The 27,352-nt window shown below is 38.7% G+C and overlaps 1 protein-coding gene across 1 annotated transcript; it reads left to right on the top strand.

Moving 5' to 3' along the window:
• The first annotated feature begins 1,071 nt into the window (after positions 1 to 1,071).
• Positions 1,072 to 2,034, top strand: LOC101653914 (olfactory receptor 2T5-like). The gene has a single exon (XM_004697192.1). The coding sequence runs from the start codon at positions 1,072 to 1,074 to the stop codon at positions 2,032 to 2,034; it is 963 nt and encodes a 320-aa protein (XP_004697249.1).
• Positions 2,035 to 27,352: the final 25,318 nt, after the last annotated feature.

Here is a 27,352-nt window from a genome sequence, read left to right as displayed (position 1 = left end):
AAACGTTCAAATGTTTTTGTTTTTGTTTTTCGTTCAAATGTTTAAACTCCTTGAGAAAAAATGTGTAGCAAACTATTAATAATAATTCATTTCAGTCAGACCAGGGGTGTTTTGAGTCTACTTGTTGTGTTGCTTTTCCTTATGTGTAGTTTGTGTTCAGAGGTTTTGGAATTAGAGGCATTTTAGTGTCTTTCAGTTTCTCTCTCTGCATCTCAGTTTCCATGAAAGATTGGTTGTGAGGATTAATAAAACTAAAAAAGTTTATGACAGCTATTAATGCCATCTGGTAAATGTTAGTGACCTTCTTTATGCTAGTTCTTTGCTTTCACCAGAAACTTAGAGCAAGTAGTGGGACAGGATGGAGATAAATTTCATCTTGGTGATACATGTAATGGACAGAAAATTGATGGATTTTTCATAAAGGTCCACTTCAGCAAGGGGGAAAATAAAATAAGTGAACTACAAAAAGAGCAGATCATTTTTGTCATTATTTTAGTTGATTTATCCCTCACCACACATTAAGGTCAAACTTTATTTTTATCCTTTGTGGGAAATGGACAAGGGAATGAAGGTTTAGAGAGGAAGCAGAATCTAATGCCACAATTTGCCTGCAGATTTTAAGGCCTTTGTTCTCTCTCCGGAGAACAGCCAAACCATGAGAATGTTAGGATACCAGCTTGGTCTCCAAACTCGAGAAGTTAATTCAATTCTGAATGCCATAACAATCACTCTGGAAAGAAGGAAGTCAATTTCTGTGTCCCTCCCTCTTTCCTTTACATGTAGTGTTTCCCTCTGGGGGGCACTTTTTCAAGTCCCCATTATATGTTTATACAGGGAACCTTCACCAGTGGCAACTTCATTATAAGTTGCAAATTCTTTCAACACACAAATCGGAGTTCACTTATTTTCTGGTACATTTGATTAATTACAAGTGATTTATAATCCTCAGAAGTTCTACAGTCCATGGGATTTTCTCCAGTTAGCACAATTGGGTTATGGTGTAACTGGTAAGAACATGTGAGTGATCTGTGAAACCAAAGATCTCCTTGATACCCTAGGTGAGACATGGACATGGACAACACCCCATGGCTGACCAACCACACTGGAGGTTCCAATTTCATCCTGTTGGGATTCTTCCATCTATCGAAAGACCCAATTTTCCTTTGTGTGGTAATTTTTGTGATTTTCCTAATGGCCCTTTCTGGAAACTCCATCTTGATCTTCCTGATACACTCCAATGCCCACCTCCACACTCCCATGTACTTTTTCATCAGCCAGTTGTCTCTTATGGATGTGATGTACATTTCTGTTACTGTGCCCAAGATGCTCATGGACCAGATCACGGGTGCCCAAAAGATCTCAGTGCCTGAATGTGGGACACAGATGTTCCTCTACTTGACACTAGGAGGATCAGAATTTTTCCTTCTAGCTGCCATGGCCTATGATCGGTACATGGCCATCTGCCATCCCCTCCGCTACCCAGTTCTTATGAACCGCAGGGTATGTCTCCTCCTGGCAGCTGGTTGCTGGTTCTTGGGCTCAGTGGATGGCTTCATGCTCACTCCCATCACCATGACCTTTCCCTTTTGCAGATCCAGGGAGATACAGCACTTCTTCTGTGAGGTCCCTGCCTTAATGAAGCTCTCCTGCTCCGACATGTCACTCATTGAGACACTCATGTATCTGTGCTGTGTGCTCATGATCTTTATCCCCGTGATAGTCATTTCCAGCTCCTACTCTTTGATCCTCATCACCATCCACAGGATGAAGTCTGCAGAGGGCCGGAAGAAGGCCTTCGCCACCTGTTCCTCCCACATGACTGTGGTCACCCTATTCTATGGGACTGCAAGCTACACCTACATGATCCCCATCTCCTACCACAATCCGGAAAAGGACATGGTAGTATCTTTCTTCTACACCATCCTCACTCCTGTACTAAACCCTTTAATCTATAGTTTTAGGAATAAAGATGTCACTGGGGCTCTGAAAAAAAGGTTGAATGTGGGGCCTTTCTTTCAAGAAGCTACCAAGTAGTGGATTTTGGTAGTAAATGTCTTTCCATGCTTTCTACCATTACAATTTTAGGATCTTATGCCTATGTTATTCCTGACATATCACAGTGCCTCATCTCATCCCTCCTCTTCTCTACTTTTTAGGTAATTAGTCCCCCCACATTGTCTTATTATTGTGTAGAAGACTATGCATATTCATAGGAAACATGGAATAAAACTATTTAGAAGTAAAAGTCAAATTGACTCTCCAAAAAGAGAGGCATGGAAATAGTGAAGCAAAATGAAAACAGTAATAATAGATGAGCCTAAGTAAGGGCTATATGAGTGTTCCTTGCGTTGTTCTTCATCGTGTTTTCCTATGTATTTGAAATTCATTTCTTAGACAAAATGAACCTGTAACAAATTAATTCTTAGTTATAGCAGCCTTATAGGGCAGAAGGAAATGATCTCTTAGGCTTGCCAGTGATGTACATTGTTATAGAAGTCACTGGGCACAAAATTCGCCCACAATGGAATGTTAGAACTGCTCACTTTTTGATTAGCGGGTGAGTGGTTAATCACTACACTTCCCAAATTGGCTCAGCCCACTGTCCTTGAGTGGAATCTGACTCATAGTGCCCATATAGGAGGAGCAGAATTGCCCCATAATGGTTTGAATGTTTAAAATATAGGGAAGCAGCTGTCTCTATCTTTTCCCCAAAAAACAGATGAAGGGTTTGAACTGCTGGCATTTAGGTGAGCAGGCTGGAACTTTAACCACTGCATCACCGGGATGCCATCAATTAGTTAAAATGTCAGCCCTTGCTTGCCAAACACCTATCTTAAAACAATTCTATTATGGTAGAAACATGCTAAATTACTTTAGAAAGCATGTCCACTTATGCACAAAAATTGTTACTAAATATATTTGGTAATAAATATATCTGCATACATTAAGTGAGGGCTTAATTTAGCCACTCTTAAGATACATAGTGGGTATTTATTAATTGGAACTTTTAGTACTGCCTGATAAACTTAGAATAAAAAGCTCAATAATCCTATTGAATACATATTAACCAAGAGTGGAAGGATGATTTAGGGAAGGTTCCTTGGATGGAGTAACATCTGAATTGCGTTTTGAAATGTGTAATTTGCTAAACAAAGAAGAAGAGGTGAGACATCAACTGTTTAATTTTTAATTTATTCAGCTAACATTTTTATGCTACACTCTAACCCCAAGTCATAGTTAACTGAGATTAAAATCTAAGCCATGCATGGCTGCTGTCCTCAGTTACAGTTGGTACAGTTGTATAAGCAGATAGGTGCAAAGAAATATATAAACCCCTTTGTTCACAAAGAATACAGCTCAGAGCAACACGTCTGGTCAGCCTATGACATGTAGTTTTGCTCAAAACAAAGATGACTGAGAAAAGACCCTGTAACTGAATTTGAACCTCCCAACTGAGTAGGGGAAGTTTTGGAACCTGGTGGTGGGTGTGCTTAGGGACGTGATGTCAGGGAACAGGTGTAACTGGAACAAAGATTAGAGAAGTGACCAGCAGGAATCCTTCCCTGCTCCACTTCTTGCTCTTCTATGGCCTAATGTTTTACAAATAGTAGTGAATTCATTTGATTTTCATTTTGGAAATGTCACATTGGTGTTGATGAATTGCAGGGGTGCACAAATGGAGGCAGGGAGATGAGGTGAGTGTGATGGTGAATGGAATGAAATTGATAAAATTGTGGCCAAGCCTTAACATGAGGGATTGAGGGGGCAGATATCCAGGGTAAGTGGGTCTTGATGAATGTCGTCAATAAAATCATGTTTGTATGTGTACCAGTCTACAGTTGATGGTATCCAACTTGTGAAGGAATTTTTAAGAATTAGATTTCCTTTTCCCACGCATATGCCCAATTATTTAATGACTAACATAAGTATCTATTGTTTAGGGAGAGATATTGCAAAGTCAATTTCAAATATGTAGTTTTGCAATCAAACTGATTAAAATATGCACACCTTCTAGCTGTTGAAAAATGACACATGTATGTTTGTCCCCTCAGTTTGATGGACAATAGCAATAAACACATCTGATGGTTCCATTTAAAAATCTCTGAAAATAAAGAGAAAGTCAAATTACTTTGGGAAGGAGTAAGAATATATTCTTATATATTCTTCCAAAGATGAATTTTTGACAGCGTCTTAACCCCCCAAAATTGAAATAGAAATCTTTTTAGAAGTGCTATCTTGTTAGATAAAAATACTAAGGTGAAAGAAAACAAAATGGAGTGAAAAATAAAACCACAGTGTACATGGGATTCCTGCTCCTCCAGTAGTGTCATTGTGTGTACATGTCGGCTGCATTGCAGATGAGGGGGGCATGGGGGAGGGGTACAGGTGAGGAAAGCCAGAAAAGAGAAACATTAAAAATGGTATTTGCTAACCACGCTGGGCTCCCAGAGGTTAGCGTGGTAAGATATTTGACCGTATAGGCTGACTCAGTGATCAGGAAGAATGAGTTTTCAGGATGGGGTGGTGTGAGGGTTGTGTGGCTGGGCCACAAATGCAGCTTCTGCTGCTTGCCAATGGTCAGTGGTGAAAGAGAGTCAGTCACTCAGCGAGCAATGTCTATCCCACCTTCAAGAACATTTCATCTACCTAGTCTTTATGTTATTTTCCTGGCTTTAAGGGAGCACAGGACTTCCCTCTTGGTGGAACTTCTTTGGTATTTGCGGAGGAGATCTGCCCTTGCTTGTCCTCTGGAGCCATACTCTCATATCCCTCCTCAAATCTATTTTTGAGTCTCCACATAGATTCAGCTTCTACTGAGTTGGTTTTTTTTGTTTTTTTTTTGCACTGTTTACCAACAAAGTAAAAAGCTTTTCTCTCAGGCAATATGTGGTTGGAAGTGGATTTCTACCACTCCCCCAGACAGCCTACAGAGAGCTTTAAGCCCATTTTTCAGTCTGGGCATAAATGTACTTTCCCTTTAAGTTCTCATCATTAACCAGCAATGTAGTAGAAGCTTTGCTCTCAGAAAGTATGTGTGTGAACATACCGTAGATATGCGTGCATAAGCTGAGTTTTTCAGCACATTTTAAATGCAGTTTTTGTGGCAGAATTAGGTGCCTCAACTGATATTCGGGTTAGCTTATACTCGAGTATATATGGCAGATTATCGCTCTCCCAGTCAGCTTATGGAGGGCTATGGATATACCCTTGATGGAAATCAAGGTATCTACCCAAAGGTCATGAATCATAGCCTAACCATCAAGCGTTCATCAGAGGACCTCAGAACCAAGCCCAGAGACTTCTATTCTGCATTTTTGTCATTTTGTCATTTTCCCGTCATGGTCATTTCTCTGGTTATATTACTGACTGTGATCTCCTGTCAATCATCGTTTTGTGAAAATTGTCTGTGTTTTCTATTAGTAGTATAACCATGAATCCTTATATGGCTCTATGGATTGTCTCCCTCATTTGAGTGATTTGTTCCTATCTTGTCTTTTTCTCTTCCAAGAGTCAACACAGAACTATGTATACAAATATTCATAGTAGCATTATTTCTTAATAGCTATAAACAAAAATCAATCTATGTGCTTTTCAACATATAGTTAAAGTGGTGCACATATGAATGCTACTTCACAAAAAGAAACAAATTATGAATGCATTCACCAATTTGGATAAAAATTCAGGGGTTATGTTGAATGGGAAAAAATGCCAATACCAAAAGGTTACTTGAAACATAACTCTACTTATGTAACATATTTTAAATGGTAGAATTTTATAAATGAAGGCTATATTACTGGTTGCCTGAGATTAAGTTTGGTAAATGGGCACCAAGCAGATGTGACTATAAATGGGAAACACAAGGATTCCTTTCACATTGGAGCATTTTGGTATCTTGATTGTAAATTTTTAATTCACACAGAATCTTTTTCATGGTCTTGGATTCCAGAGTTACTATGTTGACCTCTACTTTCCATCCTTATCCACCCCAACACTGACTCCAATACAATAGGTGCCTTCCTCACATGAATCTTAGAACAAAGTTCTCAAAAATAATCAATTCCTGCATCTTGAAAATAGCTCCATATTTGAGCCCTGTATTATTCCAAAGCCTTTTAATATGTTGTTTCTATAGTGTCTATCCTAAGACAAGCTGTTACAAAATAAATTTGCCTAAAAGAGAAATTATTAAAAGAGAGGATGCCTTATATATGTGCGTGTGTGTGTGTGTGTGTGTGTGTTAGTGTTAGTGTGTGTGTATGAAAGTTTTCAGTGAGGCCTCCTAAAATCACTTTCGCAACAAGAATCCCTTCCCCCATACCACTATTGAGATGATCCTTCCTGTATATGAGAAAGTTACATGAAAGTGTGAATCTGGAATATCCAGGGGCAAAAACCCCAGATATGGTGTCTCTTGACTATCAAGATTGCTCCTTCTAAACTCAAAAGAATCCCCTTACCACCTGAAGGAAGGGGAGGGGCTTAGAGACCTCTACCTTGTTGTGTATCATAAATAAAGTACACTGTACCCAAAAAGAAAAAATAAAGAATCCCCTTTGCCTTCTGGGTCAAGGAACCTGCCATTGCTAAATTCCATAAGAGCTAAATTCACCACAAAAATCTATTAATAACCATTCTAGAATAATAAAGCATGTATCAAATTATTTAAAAAATAATAATAATTCAGAATTGTTTTTCCTTAAAGGAATGTTCAAGCACATTGTTCTCATTGTTACAACAATATAAAACAGCTCATTTTTGTCTGTAGTCACCTACAATTTTTAGGCCTTGGTAGAAAGTTATTTTTCTCTTTTTAAATATGAAGATCATATATAGAAGTAAATACGATGCCCCAACAGCAGAGAGAAATGCATGTCAACAGCAGTGGCAAGAGCAGAGGTTGAAGCTTCCCATTTCCCCCCTGTGTTAGTCGGGGTAGACTAGAGAAACAAATTCATTGGCACTCATACATGTATAGGAAACAATTTTATATCAAGAAGTAATTGTATATCAAGAAAACATAGAAGACCAGTCCAGATCAAGTCCATAAATCCAATACCAGTTCATAATTCTGATACTAGTCTATTAATCCCTCTTCAGACTCACGCAGCCACATACAATGTTTCAGGATGCAGGAAGATCATTAGGGACTGGTGGGTTCAAAGTTATGTAGATCCAATAGTGGCGGCCACATCACATAGCTGGCACAGGTCTCAGTGTAGCTCTGGCAGTATAGCTCTATAGTTCCTGGTGACTCAAGAGCCCAAAAGTGAAGGCAAAGAGGGAGAGGGAGGTTCACAAGACACTCCTTATAAGAAGGTCACACCCACAAAGAGGGACCATCAGGCCGTGACCTCTTTGACAGGCTAGACTACACTCCTACACTCATATCTTCAAGTTGACACAAAATTATGTAACTACCACAGACCACCCCTTGTCAACTTGATACTTTTACACAACTCTTTAGCCATATTTAATTTTTAAAAGAAAGGCAAGTAAAATCATATTTGTGCATAACAGGATAAAATTAAAATGCATACAATTCAAAATGTGTCAGCCTCATTTAAACATAATATTCTATAAGTGAGCCAAACAAAAATATTCTATACCTAACAATTGCATTGATGTGAACAAGTAAACTATAATCCTATAATTCTATGAACATATTACCTCACCTATGAAAGATTTTAAGCTAGCCACTTCCATACTGCCCACTTATATCAGCTCAGTGCTTTTAGGAGAAAAACATGTTCTTTGGTGTGAAGAATTCTCATTCCAGTTGGTACTTTGTGAGTCTGCACCCACAAGCAAAGCCAAATCAGAACAAGCCATCCATAAAGTCAGCACACTACACAACAATTCATCAGCTCAAAAATCTTATCTTCATCTAGTCAGATTCTGGTCAACTCATCCCAGGTCACCTCACTTAACTTCACCAAGGTGTCCATTGGCTGCCTTGCCTTTTTTTCTTTTGACCTTGGGCCAATCCTAAATCTCAAGAACCCTAGACCCCTTGGGCTAGGTCATGCCATCAGCTCAGGTTCCACAATCCTTTAAACTTCAGACCATCCAAGCCACTCTCATCTTTTTCTCTATTCCCTGTGAACCAGGTCCATGGGTGTCAGTGGCCAGACTCAACCCATCTCTTTATTGCTGCATTTCTGTCACTTCTACTCCACATGTGGATCCAGGTGGTCACCCAGAAAGCATTTCAGGCTGCCAGTTGAGCATTCAGTCCCAAGGAGGAGAGTTCCTCCAAGGCTCCAGATTTTTCCAGTTTTAGGGCAAACTACTAGTTCAAAATGTTAAAAGCCAAAGGGTTCCTTTTTTTTTCTTCAGTCTGTCAAAAGGCCCTTACTCAAGTCTCTCCGAATGCAAATGTACTGAGCAATCAAGACACTGGGTGGGGCTTATCTTTTCACAACCTTCTTTACAGACATGTCCTAACCCATTTTGAGATTGAACTTAATGTTGAAAGACAGCAAGCTTACAAATTCTCCATTGTCATACTTACCAAATATAATTTCTTTCAATCATTATATCAATAACAATAGGCAGAAAACCTCATTAAAACCTAAGAACATATCCTAGGCATGGTTCTTAAAACAGTTAAATTCACTCCTTATCTAAACTATTCATATGCAATATGTCCTTATGTCTCTGGCTACCTCAAGCCAGGGACAGGCCTCTGGCAGCCATTTTGCTTAAGCAGAGAGAAGTTTAAGGGGCCGTTTTGCCCACTTAACTCATTTACATTAATCACACTCACTTCTGTCATATCAAACAGGAATAACCAAAGACAACAACCAGAGAAAAGAATACAAACTTTAACTTTCCATGATTTTAATTTTCCCCCCAGAAAACAACCCAGTAAACTGCATGGACATATCTGATCTCAATCTAGCCAAAAAAGAAAGACTGCCATGAGGCAGAGATCATATAAGTATCTCTCTATCTTCATGATTTATTTCCCTAGGACCCCATTCCCAAAGTACCATAATGTGCTAGTTTGGGCAGACTAGAGAAACAAACTCATATATATATATATGAGTATGTATAGGAAATAACTTTATATCAAGAAGTAATTGTATATCAAGAAAACATCCCAGCCCGGTCCAGATCAAGTTCATAAGTCAAAACTAGTCCATACATTGGGCCCCTACTCAAGTACTCCCTCAACACAAGAACACTTTATTTTAAAAATATGGCATTTTGAGGTGCTAACTTTCCCGACACAATTGCTGAAGACAAAGCGGGTGCAAAACAAATGTGGTGAAGAAAGCTGATGGTGCCCAGCTATCAAAAGATATAGCATCTGGGGTCTTAAAGGCTTGAAGATAAACAAGCAACCATCTAGCTAAGAAACAACAAAGCCCACATGGAAGAAGCACATTAGTCTGTGTGATCATGAGGTGTCAATGAGATCAGGTATCAGGTATCAAAGACCCAGAGCAAGAAAATCATAATGTGAATGGGGGGTGGGGGGTGGGGGGTGGAGTACAGACTGGAGGCCCAAAGCCAATCTGTAACCGATTGGACATCCCCTTACAGAAGGGTTATGGGGAGAAGATGGGCCAGTCAGGGTGCAGTGTAACACCGATGAAACATAACAGTTTTCCTCTAGCTCTTTAATGCTTCCTCCCCCCAACTATCATGACCCTAACTCTACCTTACAAATCTGGCTACATGAGAGCATGTACATGGGTACAGATAAGAGCTGGAACATATAGGACAGATAAACTTCTCAGGACAAATATTGAGAGTAGCCATGTCTGGATGGTAAGGGGAAGGTGGGGGACGAAAGGGGGAACCGATCACGATGACCTATCTATAACTCTCTCCCAGGGCGATGGATAACAGATGAGGGGGTGGGGGAGACAGCGGACAGTGAAATATATGAAAAATAATAATTTGCAAATAATCAAGGGCTCATGGGGGAGGGAGGAAAAGGGAGGGAGTAGAAAAGCGAGGAGCTGATAACAAGGGCTCAAGTAGAAAGAAAATGCTTTGAAAACGATGGTGGCAGCATATGTACAAATGTACTTGAGACAATGGATGTATGTATGGACTGTGATAAAAGTTGTACGAGCCCCCAATAAAATGATTAAATAAACAAACAAACAAACAATACCAGTCCATAGGTCCCTTTTCAGATTCACACAGCCACATGCAATACTGTAGGATGCAGAAGATCACAGGCTTGAGGGTGAAACGTTGTGTAGATCCAATGGTGGGGGCTACATCACAGGGATGGCACAAGTTTCAGCATAATTATGGAAGCTCTCCCAGTGACTCAACAGCTGGAAGGTGAAGGCATAGAGAGAAAGGGAGGTTGTCTGGTCCGCCTTATGAGAAGATCATACCCACAGAGGTACCATCAGGGTGTGACCTCATTGACAGGCTAGACTCCACCCCTACACTCATCAAGTTGACACAAAATTATGTAACTTCCACACCTCCTGGTGAATGAGCAGAGGTCCCCTCGATATTGCTATACCCAGTGATAACATCAGGTTCTCTCAGCACTTAGTGTCTGAAGAACCTTATAGCCATAGAATTCAAGCACCATGAAAGCCAGTGTGCTTTCCCTGTGCGCACAAACCTGTGACCATACTCCTGCCCAGGAGCACCCAAGATGTGGCTCATAACCTTCTTGCCTTAAGTGACTATTGCATTCATCAATCCCATTGTGGGTCCTCAATACAGAGCAGAACCATCCCCAGCACATCACTGGGCAGTGAGTCCACTAATCCTAAGAAGGTAATCACCCAGGAATGGATGAACTGTCCCACTGAAAGTTTCTTCCTTCAGACCACAGCGGAGCTCATCTTCTCTGCACCTGAGAAATTTACACGAAGCTGTGGACTTGTAGTGCTCAGAACCAAGAACAGATATATGGAGTCTGGTGACCATAGAGAGTCTCTTCACGAGCTCAGAGGAAGCCCCTCTGCTTTCCTGGGTGGGGAAACCTACAATGTTGCATTTTTTCAAACAAAGTACAGCCTAGAAAGCCCTCAGTCCAAAGCAAGAATGTGAAAGGAGGTCTTATGAACCACTTTGGCTTGAGATCAAAGAGAACAAGAGAAGGAGGTAAGAATGGGATACCAGGATATCCCAGGGCATCCCAGAACTATAGATACAACATTTGTCAATGCTCTGATAGTGTTGTCACATGCCCTAGAGTTGGTTGCAACTCCTAACAACCCATGGTCAACAGAACACAGTATTTCCCAGTCTTGTGGCATCTTCACAGTTTCTCTTATCTTTGTGTCCATTGTTGCAGCCGTTATGTCAATCCATCTTGTCCAAGGTCTTCCTCTTTTTCACTGCCTCTCACTTTACCAAGCGTGATTAAGATCATTTTCCAGGGACTGGTCCATCCTGATAACAAAGTTAGTGAGATAAAATCTCACCATCCTTGCCTTTAAGGAGCTTTCTGGCTGTACTTCTTCCAAGAGGTTTGTTGGTTCTTTGGGCAGTCCATGGTGTTTTCAATATGCTTTGCCAGCACCAACATTCAAATACATCCACTCTTTTTTGGGCTTTCTTATTCAACTTTCATATACATATGCAGCAATTGAAAATACCATGTCTGGGGTCAAGTGAGCCATAGTCCTCCAAGTGACATCCTTGTTTTTCAACAGTTTAAAGAGGTCTTGTGCAGCAGATTTACCCAGTGCAAATGCGTCCTTTGCTCTCTTGACTGCTGATTTCATAAGCATTGATTGGTTGCAGATCCAAGTGAAATCCTTGACAACTTCAATGTTTTATCTATTTATAATGCTCTTACCGATTGGTCTGGCTGTGACAATTTTGGTTTCGTGTACATTGAGTCATAATCCATACTGAAGGATGCAATTCTTGATATTCATCAGTGTTTCAAATCCTCCTTACTTTCAGCAAGTAAGATCATCTGTATATCAAGGTTGTTAATAAGACATCCTCCAATCCTGACACCATATTCTTCTTCATATAATACAGCTTCTTTAAACATTTGCTCAGGACACAGATTTAATAATTATGTTGAGAGGATACATACGACCTTTGATGCACACCTTCCAGATTTTAAACTGTACAGAATTTCCTTGTTCTGTTCACGCATCTGCCTCTTGATGGATGTAAAGATTATGGTCTACACAATTGAATGCAATAGCATCAGAAATACAACATAAGCAGACATCTTTCTGGCATTCTTTTCTTCAGGCAAATTCTCTCAATGTCAGCAATAATATCCTTTGTTCTTAGTCTTTTTCTGAATCTTAAGTCTCTGGCAGCTCAGATGATAGATTTGGCAAAAACACTGTATGAAGGGAGGGCAAATCTGTATGCAGAGGTGCAGGTCTATATTTATTCAAGTAAAAATAAAGCTCTGTCCCCTACAGGATTGGAGCGATATAATGCAATTAATCTGCAAACAGATGGCTGACTAATCACCCCAGGAAAAAGTCATAGTGTTGGTCTCTGTTGCTTTCAGATTGGACCCTCAACCAAGGCTATATCCAGATCAGCTTTGTGAAGTACAAGTGAATGTTGCTGAGCCCACGCGTGAACTACATTCCTGCCTTTGTTGTCACTTTGCTCGTGAGCAATGACAGGATTGTCTGAGGTTAATCTGACTTGTATCTACAAAATGTATCTTCCAATCAACTTAATGGTTAAAATCCTCCTCTGTGGACATCCCTCTATGGTGAGCATTCATTTAAGACAACAAATATCTTGAGTTCTTTTACTCATCCAAAGAATTCTGTCTACTCATCTCTTCCATAGTACAGGAAAAATTGTGCTGATGGTACAGGATCTGGCAGTATTTCATTTTGTTGTGTTTGGGGTCACTATTGGTCAAAACTGACTCAATGGGACCTAACAAAAATAACAATCGTTTCCTTAGAACTCCTTGTCATCAGTTTCCCAATCATATTATTTCCAGGCCTCTGACCATCCAGAGAAATTACTGACCACAGACCATGAGCAGGTAGACAATGGTAATGTTCCTTCCATGATGAATTCACAAACAAGTGTACTGCTCTAAGTTCTGCCTATTGGAAAATGTCTTTTCCAAATGTCTTTCAAAATGTCCCCAAAAGAAGTATAGTGCTATTAGGCTCTGCCTGCTAAGTCCATAAAACTATGTGTAAACAATGATGGAGCATAATACTCTCAATAAGGCCACAGGGGCAAGCTGTTTAAGCAGTAATGGGGACCATAGTGATTTGGGTGATTTTCCCATGTGACTCACTTGCGCCACTCTCATATATGTTATTTCCATTTGATACTGTTGGACAAGCAACATTTTAAGTATTAGTTGTTGTTAGGTGCCATTGAATCAGCTCCAATTCATGTGACACTACTTACAACGCAATGAAATACCACCTGATCTGCACCACCCTCACAGTCATGCCATGCTTGTGTCCATTGGTTGTTTTGTTTGTTGGATACAGTCCAGTGAGTTTCCAACTCATAGTGACCCTATGTATAGCAGAATAAAACACTGCCAGGTCCTGTGCCATCCTCACAATTGTTCTGTTTGAGCCCATTGATAGGGCAAATCCATTGTGTAAAGGGTCTCCTCTTTATTGCTACCCTTCTACTTTACGAAGAACAATGTCCTTTTCCAAGGACTGGTCTCTCTTGATAGCATGTCCAAAGTATGTGAGATAAAGTCTTGCCATTCTTGCTTTGAAGGAGCATTCTGGTTGTACTTCCAAGAGAGGTTTGTTTGTTCTTGGGGTACTTCTTAGTACTATCCATATTCCTCACCAACCCCATCACTCAAATGCATTGATTATTATATGGTCTTCCTTATTCAATGACCAAATATCACGTGCATATGAGGTGACTGAAAATACCGTGGCTTGGATCAAGCACACTTTAGTCGTCAATGTAACATCTGTGCTTTGCAACACTATAAAGAGGTCTCGTACAGCAGATTTGCACAATGCAATACATCATTTGAGTTGTGAGGGTTTTTTGCTTGACACTGAATTGTAATAAATACTGGAAGGCTGCAATCTTTGGTCTTCATCAACAAATATTCTAGTCCTTCTCACATCCAGTAAGCTAGGTTGTGTCATCTGCATATCACAAGTTGGTAGTAATCCTCATACAGTATTCATCTTCACACATTCCAGCTGCTATGATTATTTGCTTTGCCAATAGTTCGAATAAGTATGGTGAGAGGATACAACCCTGGTGTACACCTTTCTTATTTTAAGCTATGCAATATTCCCTTGCTCTGTTTGCACATCTCTCTCTTTTTTCTTTTTTTTACCAATTTACAGATCTGCAGGAGGACAATCAAGAGTTCTGGAATTCTCATTCTTCTAAAGGCTATCCATAATTTGTGATGATCCACACAGTCTAACGGCTTTGCAGTGCCAAATGGTAGGTCACAGAAAACCATTTTCTAATTGTGCAGCTCACATAGTAACATGAAAGCCCATAGTTAAGCATTCAGTCTTTTCTAAGGCCCAGAAACACATCAATAGTGAGTCCTTGGGATGCTTAGAATTTATGAGAACTTGCACCTGTGTGACGATACGGGTGGAGTCAAATCTATCACTCAAGTCAAAGACAGATGATGCTTCTTTGGAAGTGTGGCCTTTTACTGAGAGATGCTGCGGAGAACTGGAGAACTTCTCTCTCTCTTACTCCTGTCCTTCCTGCTTGACGGGGCCCTGTGTCTCATGTGTGCAGCTGGAGACTCACGTGGCCCACTGACTCTGGGAGCTCTTGGTGCTCTGCCCTGTTCCTGCTGAACTTGGGCCCGCACAGCTCTGGACCCAGCACCCTGTGACACACAAGCTTCCTGTTTTACCTTCCTGCTTCATCAGCTGACAGTTACGTAAGTCTGGAGAGCCTCTACCTAGCATCTGACCCATGGACTTGAGTTGGATGGGGCTGGGCTGATTCCTTGATACAAATTACTGTCTTATGTGTGATTTTATACCTCTAGGAAACTCAGCATGACACATTTCTCAAAAGGTGTAGATATTCATAGGTGATATTGGGGCTTTGCTACAGAATCATGAGGGTTAGGTCTTCAGTGTGATTAACCTATAAGGACCTTCCAAAGGTTTCAAATTCCATTTCTACCCAATATTGGCACTTTAATTAACATTGAATTTATTGAATCATATGGTCTAAGTGCCTGAGGAGTTTGCATGGCAGCTTGAACTTGTTGCAGAGCCATTTTGTTTTGTGTGGTGCTGTGTTTGTGTTTTGTGGCACAACTTGCTTTAATAAATCCCTACTTTTACTGATGAATCATGGTGATATTTTGTGTCCCTAGACATATTCTCAATTCAGAGTAATGTCCAGAAATTACCAAAAAAAAAAAAAAGGTCTGTTAATTTCTTCTTCCCTAATGCATAGCCACCCTATTAAAATGTTGTAGACACTTTGGGAAAAGTCTAGGAGAAACATTAATACTACAAATTTTGGGCAATGCGGGGAGGTCCTTCTTAATGAGGATCAGGTCTCCTCATCACTCAAAATGTTCTTGGCATGCAATTCTCTCAAATCTGGAATTGATTGAAGGAACGTCCAAATTTGTAAACTTCTGCTCACCTGACCTAGAACATTTCTGCTTGTAAAAATCAAACTCAAATTTAAGAGACTTTGCATCGATTTAAATATATGGGCATTGTGATCAAATGACAAATACCATAAAACCGAACCAAACTTACTGCCACTGAGTTGATTCTGGTTCATAGTGAATCTATAAGACAGAATAGTACACCCCCTGTGAGCTTCTGGAGACTGTAACTCTTTACTGAAGAAGAATGCTTCATTTTTCTCCCAACACCATCCCAAACAATCTCACCACCACTGTGTCAACGTGGACTCATAGCAACACTATAGGACAGAGTAAAATTGAGCCTGTATGTTCCCTGTAATGGTTTGTGGCAGTAGAAAGCCTCATCTTCTTTCCCAAAATTAGAGTATTCTGATTACTCTTATGCCTTCATTGTCAAGAATGTAAAATGCCCATCTTTGTTACTGGCCGCTAGGGGTCCAATTCTCCACACTATGTTTAGTATTATTAATTTACTGGCAGAAGGTTTTGTTGTAATTCCTGATCTTCAGAGAAGAGAGCCCCTAGAGCTCTTCAAAGATGCTAGGGCTCCATAAGTTCATTGTTTATATTTGTGGTAAAAGATGCGCCCTTTGCACTCTCTCAGGGCAGATAAGCAGGTATTCGTGGTAAGTCACTCTAACATTATAATCACCCTAAGATTTTAGATATCTTCTTGTACATTATACAAACACCATTCTGGCATTTTAACTTCATTTCATGTAATCTATCTTTTGGTTGACATTTCAATCAACCAAGAAGAACAAAAACTGCTATTGCCCTTTGAACTCTTCAAGCTACAATACTAAATGCAAAATTCTAAAAGTAGACCTATATCAGTAAAATTTTAATGATCCAAATTTTTATTCTAGATTTGCTTGTATGAATTGGAGAAGTCATGCAGATTTGTTTATAATATAATATACTTCCTCATGGGTCACATTTTGTATTTCATCTTTCACGACCTGCTGAAAAGTTGAGCCTATCTTTCGGTCTAGAAACAAAGTTAGATGATGGGATGGGTCAAGAGGTAAAAGCTTCAGAGGAGTCAGTTACAGGTTTTACAGATAAATCAGGACTCACCTTCTTGGATAAGGATAGAAGGTCTTCTTTAATGGGAAAATAGTGCTCACCAGAAACTAAGCGTCCGTGTTCTAACCTTCATGCAGATCTTCATACACCTGCATTCTGATTTTCAGAATCCAATTCTTTCCTAACCACAGCACATACATTATATCTCCTATAAGGTTAGGGGTTCACTGTGCATTGTAATTTATCTACTCACAAGATAAAATTTGGGGTTTAATTTTCAGCAATATAAACTCTGTTATGATAGGAAATATGTTGTATGCACAATTTTGAAATGCTCAGGTCAATACTTTTCATGAGAATTTAAAGCCTTAAGTTCATCCTTTCCTTTTCCTGCTTTGTCTAGTGCAAACACTCAATTTTCTTATACTCTTCAGTTTGAGAAAAATGTTCTAAAATACCAAATACATAAACACTGGGAATCTTGTGATGGATCCCGGGTTGTGTATTAGTTGTGCACTAGGCTACTAACTAGAAGGTCAGTAGTTCAAAGTCATTAGCCATCCTGTATTAAAAAAATGAGGCTTTCTACTCCAATAAAGATTTACAGCCTCAGAAACCACAGAAAGCAGTTCTACTCTGTCCTACAGGGTCATTGTGAGTCAAAATTATCAGGATTACAGTGTTTCGTTTTAATGATTTTTGGTATTTTTTTATAAGTATTTGCCACATTACACCATGGATATCAATGTTCTGCTCACTACTAGTGATAGAGTAATAAGGTCTTTAATAAAATCAAATTTTATAGAAACCTAAAAAGCAATTTAGAAATTTTATTATTAAGATTAAGCTCCTCTAGATGACTCCTGGTACCAAACACTGTACCAATTAGAGTTCCCAGAGAAACAGGACCAATACAATACTGACATACATACTGATAGCTACTTATACACCCAGAAAATCCCTCCAATAACCACTATGCACACATGAATATATGTGTACGCTGGAAGGAGAGTTCAGCCAGACACTGTCTACACCATACCATTTAGTGAAGGGGGAAAAATCATCTTCACCATTATAGTTAGACTTATTACTTGGTTCTTTTCATTGTGAATTTTACTTTGTTCCTCAGTAAGTGATTGTCTTGTATGGTGTTGAGAACACCTATTTTGTAACTCATAAATCTAGGAGAGACGGGGGGGCGGTGGGGGGGGGAATCAATAACTGTTTAATCAAAGAATATGATACTGTCATGACGAAAAGAGCAGGAAATTCCTGGTAGTGAGTTGTAATTTCTTTTATCTACCAGATGATATTTACAACAAGTTTTCCTTTAAAAAAAAACCATTTTATTGGGGGCTCATACAACTCTTATCACAATCCATAAATACATCCATTGTGTCAAGCATGTTTGTATATTTGTTGCCATCATCATTCTCAAAACATTTTCTTTCTACTTGAACCCTTGGTATCAGCTCCTCATTTTTTCACCTCCCCACCTCCCCTCCCTCACAAACACTTGATAATTTATAAATTAGTATTATTTTGTCATGTCTTACACTGTTTGATGTCTCCCTTCACCCACTTTCTGTTGCCCATCCCCCAGGGAGGGATTATTTGGAGATCCTGTGATCGGTTCCCCCTTTCTACCCCACCTTCCTCTTCCCCTCCTGGTAAGACTACTCTCCTTATTGGTCCTGAGGGTTTTATCTCACTTGTATTCCCTGTGTTTTCACTTCTTGTCTGTTACCAGTGTACATCCTCTAGTCTAGCCAAATGTGTAAGATATAATTGGTATTATGTGAGTGGGGGTGGGGGTTGGGAGGAAACATTAAAGAACTAGAGGAAAATTGTACGTTTCATCATTGCTATACTGCACCCTGACTGGCTCTTAGGACAAGTTTTCTTAATCTTCAACTTTCAACACTATTATTTTATTTTTTGTATGTTTTTGGTGAGCTTCAAAATAAGGTTCATTTGATCCCATGTACTCATTGTCCTTTATTCAAGTGGTACAAAGAATAGTCTTGTAGTCACACAACTTATTTAAATAATCTAATTTTTAACTTTAAACAAATGTATATTCCATAAGAAAGTTCTCAATGTCTTTGTTGAAATGTTGTTATTGTTCCACGCAGTCAAATAGATGTCAACTAATAGCAATTCTATAGGACAGAATAAACTGCCTGCAAAGATTTCCTAGGGTGCAATTTTTACCTGGGTAGAATGACAGCTTTCTTTCTCCCCCTAGAGCATCTGGTGGGTTTGACAGACTAACTGCTTTTCTAGAAGCTGAGTGTTTAACTACTGTGTCACCAAGACTTCTTTTTCTTAAATAAGGATTGTTCTTACATGTGTTTTGATTGTGACAGAAATAATGCTATAGACTATACATATTTCCAGGACCACCTATAAATCTCTAGGACCACCAACGAAGTCACTCTGGTCCCGTCATTTTTCTTTTCAATACTTTTCTCCAATAACTAAGTGACAAACAGAAAACAACTCTTCGCAGTTTTCAGTATGGACTACTATTAAGTGTAAATAAAATGACAACCGTTACAACTGGGCAGCATCATGGTAAACAGATAAAAGATTGATGTTGTTAAGGATAGCATTTTGTTTGGCTCCACAAACAATGGTCATGAAAATAGTTGTCAAAAAATCAAATATACTGCTTTGGGCAGATCTGCTGTCCAAGATCTTAAAGTGTTGATGAATAAAAATGTCCCTTCTTGAGAACTAAGGTGAAAATCAAACAAGAATTGATGAACTTGAATAGATATAGGTGAAAAATACCATGGAATTCAAGGGAAAATTGTTTTTGAAAAAATACAGCCAGTATTCTCTCAGAAGCAGGGATCACAAGACTTGGTCTCACATACTTTGGACATGTTGTCAGGAGACACCAGGCTCTGGATAGGGACATAGTGCTTGGGAAAGTAGTGGGTCATTGAAAACATAGGAAGACCCTCAACAATCCATCAAAGAGGGATAGATATAATGGCTACATCAATAAGCTCAAACATACTAACAATTGTGAGGATGACGTGTGAATAGGCAGTGTTTTGTTCTGTTGTGCATAGAATTGACTTGGTGCCACCTAACAGCAACCACATACAGTTCAAATACCGAGAAAGACTCGAAGTACGGTACTCTTTATCTGGCTGGTGTTATGTTATATATTTACAGTAATATACTTAAATATCATATCACTTCACACATATGTAAATATTGGACAATGAGGACTTAAGAAGAATCAATGCATTTGAATTATGGTGCTGATGAAGAATATTGAAAGTACTATGGACTGCCAAAAAACCAAACAAGTCTGTCTTGGAAGAAGTACAGCCAGTTAGCCCTAAGAGGCAAGAGTGGCTACAGTTGTCTCAAGTACATTGGACATGATGGCAGGAGAGACCAATCTCTGGAGAAGACATCATGACATCATAGTTGGTAAAGTAAAGGAGCAGTGAATACAAGGAAGACCCAAAAAGAGACTCATGAAACTCATAGGTCAAACACTCTAAAAGATGAAAAAAGAAATCACAGGCTCAACAATTAGAGTAGGTGACTTTAATACACCACTCTCTGAGAAGGACAGATCACAGTGAAAGAAATTTAACAGGGAGTCTGCACATCTAAAGAGTACAATTGGATGACTTGAAAGAATAGATATTGTCAGAGCTCTCTACCCAAATTCAAATTAATTCACATTCTTTTTTGATGCACACATGGCACATACTTGAATACAGACCAAATGCTGGAACATAAGTTGAACCTGTGTAAATTCAAGCACATGGAGATCATACAGCCTTCCCTCTCTGACTACTATGCCGTAAGGCTGGAAATTAACAAAGGGACGATTAAGGAAACAAGGATTAAAAATTGGAGCATAAATAACTCTCTATTGCAATAGGAGTGGGTATTGGCCCAGATCAGAGATGAAATCACAATGTTTCTAGAACCCAATGAGAATGAAAATATGACATACCAAAAGCTTTAGGACACAGCAAAGGCATTTATCAGAAGAAGATTGATCACAATACATGCACACATGACAAAGGAAGAGAGACTTATGGCTGATATGCTGGCATTAAACTTATACCAATTAGAGCAGAGTCAACAGGACAATCCTACTAATAGCAAAAGGAAAGAAAGAATAAAAATCAGGGCTGAGATACAGGAGAGGGGAAACACAAAAACTATGGAAAAAATTAATGCAGCTAAAAGTTGGTTCTTTGAAAGGATTCACAGAATTGACAACGGTGGTAAACGTAACCAAAGAAAGGAAGGAACAAATTTCATTAGCAAGGATGAGGGGACATTACAACAGATCTTAATGAAATCAAGGATAATTACAGAGTTCTGTGAAGGCCTGTACTCTAATGAATTCAACAACTTGGAAGACATGGATTGGACAAATACTTGGAAAAACAATCCTTCCCTAGGCTTTCCCAGATGGACGTTAAGAATCTTAACAGAACCATAGCAATAGAAGAAATAGACAAGGTTATCAAAGGATTACAAACAAACAAAAAAATTCTCCGGGCCAGACGATGTCAGAGGAGAATTCTACCAAGCATTCTGGGAAAAAGTCAACCCTACACAAACTCTTCCAGAACATAGAAAAAGATGGCAAACTCTCAAACTCTTTCTATGAAGTGAGTCTAACTCTGATACCAAAATCAGGCAGGGGTCCCACAAGAATTGGGAACTACAGACCAATATCACTAAAGAACATTGATGCAGAAATCCTTAACAAAATATTGGCCAATAGAATAAAAAAGCATATAAAACAGATAATTCACCATGACAAAGTCAGGTTCATACCAGGGATGCAGGGATGGGTAACACATGAAAGACCATTACTATTATTTACCACATTGACATGAAAAATTATAATAACCACATAACAGTATCGATATATGTAGAAAAAAGCATTCAACAATACACAACACCCATTCCTGTTTAAGACACTCAAGAAGATAGGAATGGAAGGAAAATTTCTCAATATTATATAATGTATACATGAAAACCCAACAGTCAATGTGGTAGTCAATGCAGAAAAGATGAAAAAGGGGGCCAGACATGGAGGCCCCCTGTCCTCACTCCTATTTAACATCTCACCCGAGGTCCTGGATAACAACATAAGGCAAAAAAAAAGACATCAAAGGTATTCGTCTGACAAAGGAGAAGGGGAAACTATGGTTATTCACAGACGATATGATTTTATATATTAAAAATCCCCAAAACTCCACAAGGGGATCATTGGAAGTGATAGAGGAATATGGCAGAGTGGCAGGATCCAAGATCAACAAACAGAAGTCTATCAAACTCATCTACACATCAGACAAGATAATGGAAGGGGAAATTAAAACGTAGTACCCTTTACAATAGCAAAGCACAAATTGAAATATCTAGGGCTATACCTGACTAAAAAAACAAAAGATTTGTACGAGGAAAACTACAGAACACTATTACAAGACATCAAGAGTGACCTCAACAAATGGAAAAATATCGGAAGGCTGAATATAGTAAAGATGTCAGTTCTGCCCAAGGCACTATATAAGTTTAATGCTATCCCGATACGAATACCATCATCCTTCTTCAAAGAATTGGAAAAACTGATTACTAACTTCATATAGAGAGGGAAAAGTTCAGAATTAGCAGAGAACTCCTCAAGAAGGACAAAGAGGGAGGGCTTGCTTTACCTGACTTTAGCAGCTATTATACAGCCACAGTGGTCAAAACAGTGTGGTACTGGTATAACGACAGATACTCAGACCAATGGAAAAGAACTGAAAACCCAGAAATAAAAACATCAGTATACAGACAACTGATTTTTGATAAGGGCCCAAGAAATATCAAATTACTGAAACCCGAATGAAGGCGGGCCATGATAGTGGGATAAGAGGAAAGTAAACGGAAATAGAGGAAATATCTAAGAGGCAAAGGACATTTTTAGAGGTCTAAATACAGACATGTACATATGCAAATATATTTATATATAACGAGAAGGAAATAGATCTATGTACTTATATCTATATGTTAAGTATTATGGTAGCAGATGGACATTGGTCCTCCATGCAAGTACTCCCTCAATGCAAGAACAATTTGTTCTAATAATCCAGCATTCTGTGATGCTCACCTTCCCAACATGATTGCTGAAGACAAAATAGGTGCATAAGTAATTGTGGTGAAGAAAGTTGATGGTGCCTGGCTATTGAAAGATATAGCGTCTGGGGTCTTAAAGGCCACCTAGCTGAGAAGCAACAAAGGCCACAGTGAAGAAGCCCACCAGCCTATGTGATCATGAGGTGTCAATGGGGTTAGGTACCAGGCGTCTAAGATCCAGAACAAAATCATACCAATATAAATTGGGGGGTGTGGCGGGGTTATGGTGCTTGGAGTTATTGTAAATAGAAGAAAGGATGCAGTCAAAGAGCTGGATAGGAATTTTCAAAGGGCAGCTTGAAAATACAAAGCAAATATTATAACAAAAATGTGCAAATACTTAGAATTAGAAAACCAAAAAGGAAGAACATGCTCAGCATACCTGAAACTGAAAGATCTTAAGAAAAATTTCAAGCATCAAGTAGCAATTTTGAAAGATTCTAGAGGCAAAATATTGAACAAGACAGGAAGCATCAAGAAAAGACAGAAAGAATACACAGAGTCACTATGCCACTCTACCAGAATTAATTAAAATTCTACCATTTCTGTATATAGAATATGAAAAGAACTAATGGTTCTTTAGTTCTTTCCTTTAAAGGAAGAAGTTCAAATTGCACTGAATGCATTAGCTAAAAACAAGGTCCAGGAATTGGTGGAATACCCATTGAAATGTTTGAGAAATCTGAAAAAACACTGGAAGCACTCACTATCCTATGCCAGGATTTTGAAGACAACTACCTGGCCATCTGACCATAAGAGATCCATACTTGTGCCCACTCCAAAGACAGGTAACTCCGCAGAATGCTCAAACTATAGAACGATATAGCTGACATTGCACACAAGTAAACTTTTGTGTAAGATCATTTAACAGTGGTTTCAACAACACATTGACAGGGGACTGTCAGAAGTTCAGTCCAGATTCAGGAGAGGACAATTAACAAGGGATATCATTGATGTCAGATGGATCTTGGCTCAAAGCAGAGAATACTACAAAGATGCATATTGTGTTTCATTGATTATGCAAAGGCATTCAACTGTGTGGACCATAATAAACTAACTTTGAGAAGAATGGGAATTCTGAAACCATTCTTTGTCCTCATGAGGAACTTGTACATGTCTCAAGAGGCAGTTGTGTGAACAGAATAAGGGAAAGGTTTAAAATCGGGAAAGGTGTGTGTCAGGGTTGTATACTTAAACCATGCTTGTTCAATCTGTATAGTGAGCAAATCATCAGAGAAGCTGGATTATATGAAGAAGAGTACTGCTTCAGGATTGGAGGAAGGTTTGTTAACAATCTGCAGTATGCAGATGACACAACCTTGCTTGCTAAAATTGAGCAAGAATTAAAGCACATGCTGCTGAATATTGAGGATTCTACCCTTCCATATGGATTACAACTCAACGTAAGAAAGACAAAAATCCTCACAACTGGTCTAATCATGATAAATGGAGAAAAGTTTAAATTGTCAATGATTTTGTCTTACCGTATATACTCGAGTATAAGCCGAGTTTTTTCAGCACATTTTTAATGCAGTTTTTGTGGTAAAAGTGGGTGCCTCGGTGGATAGTTGGATCGGCTTATACTCGAGTATATATGATACTTGGATCTACAATCAATGCTTGTGGAAGCAGCACTAAAGAGACAAAAGATGTACTGCATTAGGTAAATCTGCTGCCAAGACTTCATCAGAGTATTGTAGAGCAAGGGTGTTACTTTGAGGACTTAGGTGCACCTGATCCAAGCCTTGGTATTTTACATTGCATCATTTGCATGTGAAAGTTGGACAATAAAGAAGGCAGACTGTAGAAGACTTGATGCATCTTAATTGTGGTGATGGAGAAGAATATTGCATGGACTGCTAAAAGGACAAACAGATCTATTTTGGAAGAAGTAAGACCATAGTGCTCCTTGCAGGCAATGACGCCAAGACATTGTTTTACATACTTTAGAAATATTTTCAGGAGATACCAGTCTCTAGAAAAGGATATCATGTTTGGTAAAGTGGAAGAGCTGCAAAAAAGAGGAAGTACTTTGAGGAGATAGATTGATACAGTGGCAACATCAATGGGCTCAGGCATAGGAATAATTGTGAGGATGGTGCAGGACAGTACAGTGTATAAGAAAGAACTTTATATGCAAGAGCAATTGAATACTGAGAAAACATCCAAGCCCAGTCCAGATCAAGTCCCTAAGTCTAATATTAGCCCATATATCCAACACCAATCTATAAAGTCCTCTTCAGACTCACAAAACACATGCCATGATGCTGAATGCAGGAAGATCACAGGCCAGTGGGTGGGAAGTACCATGAATCCAGTGGTGTTGTAAGCATCTCCAGCTCAGGGCATGATGGTAGGTCCATGTGTCCTGTCAGCTGCAATGTCTTCCTGGGAGTCAGCTGAGAGAGTGTCTCCCCATCCCAGGGAGGAATACAGGAGTTCCCAGAAATCTCAGAAGGTCATGCCCACATAGAGGCCTAATTGGCTATTCAATGATTGACAGGCTAGACTCCCCTTCAGTCTTAATCCTCAAATCAACTACATATTATATAACTACCACAACTGAACCAATAGATAACATCATGATAAATGAAGATTGAAGTTTTCAAGGATTTCCTGTTGGTTCCACAGTCAATGTTCAAGGACTCAACAGTCAAGAGAGCAAATGACACACGGTTTTGGACAACTATTCTGCACAAGGTCTCTTTAAAGTGTTGTATAGTAAGGATGTTACTTTTAGGACTAAGGTTTACCTGACCCAAGCCATGATATTTTCAATGGCCTCATATGAATGTGAAAGTTGGACGTTGAGCAAGGAGGAATGAAAACAAATCAATGCATTTGAACTGTGGTGCTGGAGAAGAATAATGAATGAACCATGGACTGCTGAAAAGACAAACAAATCTATCTTGGAAGAAGTATTGCCTTCGTGCTTTTTGGAAGAAAGGATGGAAAGACTTTATCTCACATACCTAGGACAGTTCCTGGAGAAGGACATCATGCTTGGTAAAGTAGAAGGGAAATGAAAAAGAGGGAGACCCTCGGCAAGATAGATTGACACCGTGGCTGCAGACGTCACAACAATGATGAGGATGGTGCAAGCCTGGGCAGTGCATTGTTTTGTATTGCTTATGGTCACTGTGAGTCAGAGCTGCCTCTGGCACCTGTCAGCAACAACAACTGACTGCTTTTCCCTGCAGTTCTCCCGGTCTGATGGATAACTGCTCTTGGAAAAAATTTTCAGAAATATTATTCTCTTTCTTTGGTGTCTAGCATTGTATTTCAGATTCTGTATCATTGAATAATTAACAGGCTTAAGTCCAAATTCTAATTTTTTCATATTTGGATGAAAGTATACTCATGCTTTTCATATTTTGGTATACATTTAGAAAGTCAGTCTCAACACAATGCAAACATTCACTCACTCATCTCCTGCCCCTTTTTACCATGCTATTTTAATGAGTAGGTTTGGTTCATAAACCAAATAAAAACACGGGTGGATGCATGAAAGCAATTTTCTCATGGTAAACATATGTGTGATTTTATATAAGTTTACATTATGTTTGTGTCTTTCAAATAATTGTGTGTATTTAATATTACAATATTAAATTGTAATGGTACTTGTTATTCTATATCAGCTTTTTATTTAGCTTCTATTTCCTTTCTGTGCTTTATTTTATTAAATATAAATATTTACCTCATTCATAAATATGATTTTACTTCATTATTGATATCTATTATATATTTGCCTATGTACATGATGCATTCTAAACAAATAAAATCTATCTATTTATTTATTCTTAAAAAATCAGTTATAAGAAAAATTTGGGGCTAAGTATGTTTTTATATCCATGTAATATTTTTAGCAATAAACTAAATACGTTTTGACTTTTCTATGATAACTAGAAAAATTCCATGAAAATACATTACTTATAGCAAGGGACACAATAAAACAAAAACATCATTTTTTTAAAAAAGACCACATAGACCAAGGAGGAGAGTCTTTTTTCTGCCAAAGGGCCATTTATATATATATATATATATATATATTACTATTCCCAAGCCTTTCAAACTTATCAACTTAAAAATTAGTCTTATATATTTGGCCTTCTATATATTTAATTAACTCATCCCTAATGTGATGTCTGCAATGGTTTCTCTTTGGCCAGGTTTGCCTGGGGTAACAAAAAAATAAGAACGAGAAAGAGGAAAAGAGCATATGGGGCTATCATTATGGAAAATTTTGGTCAAGATTCTTTAGGAGAGTCCTAATCAAAAAGGGATAAATACAGGAAAGAATTTTAAATCTCATGGAATCAAGATTTTCTTGAGCCATGGGGCCTGGATAAATCCCTGAAACTTTCCCCCAAATAATCTTTAAATCATAAAAAAAAAATTCCCCTTTTACGGCCTTCTTAAAACAAAGCCACAACCCAGCTTAGCTGGTAAAAGAATGATCTTGCCTAACTATTATGTCTTTTAAGAAGTGCTTTAAAATATTTTTTTTATGATTTAGGTGGGGACATTTCAGATCATCAATTTTGTATTCAACAGTTTCAGCTACTTATCCTGCCC

This window comes from Echinops telfairi, unplaced genomic scaffold (genome assembly GCF_000313985.2).
Source record: "Echinops telfairi isolate 266 unplaced genomic scaffold, ASM31398v2 ScPeMD7_7469;HRSCAF=8507_0, whole genome shotgun sequence".
Lineage (NCBI taxonomy): Eukaryota > Metazoa > Chordata > Mammalia > Afrosoricida > Tenrecidae > Echinops > Echinops telfairi.
Note: the sequence above shows the minus strand (reverse complement) of the source record. Positions and strands in the feature narration are given on the sequence as shown.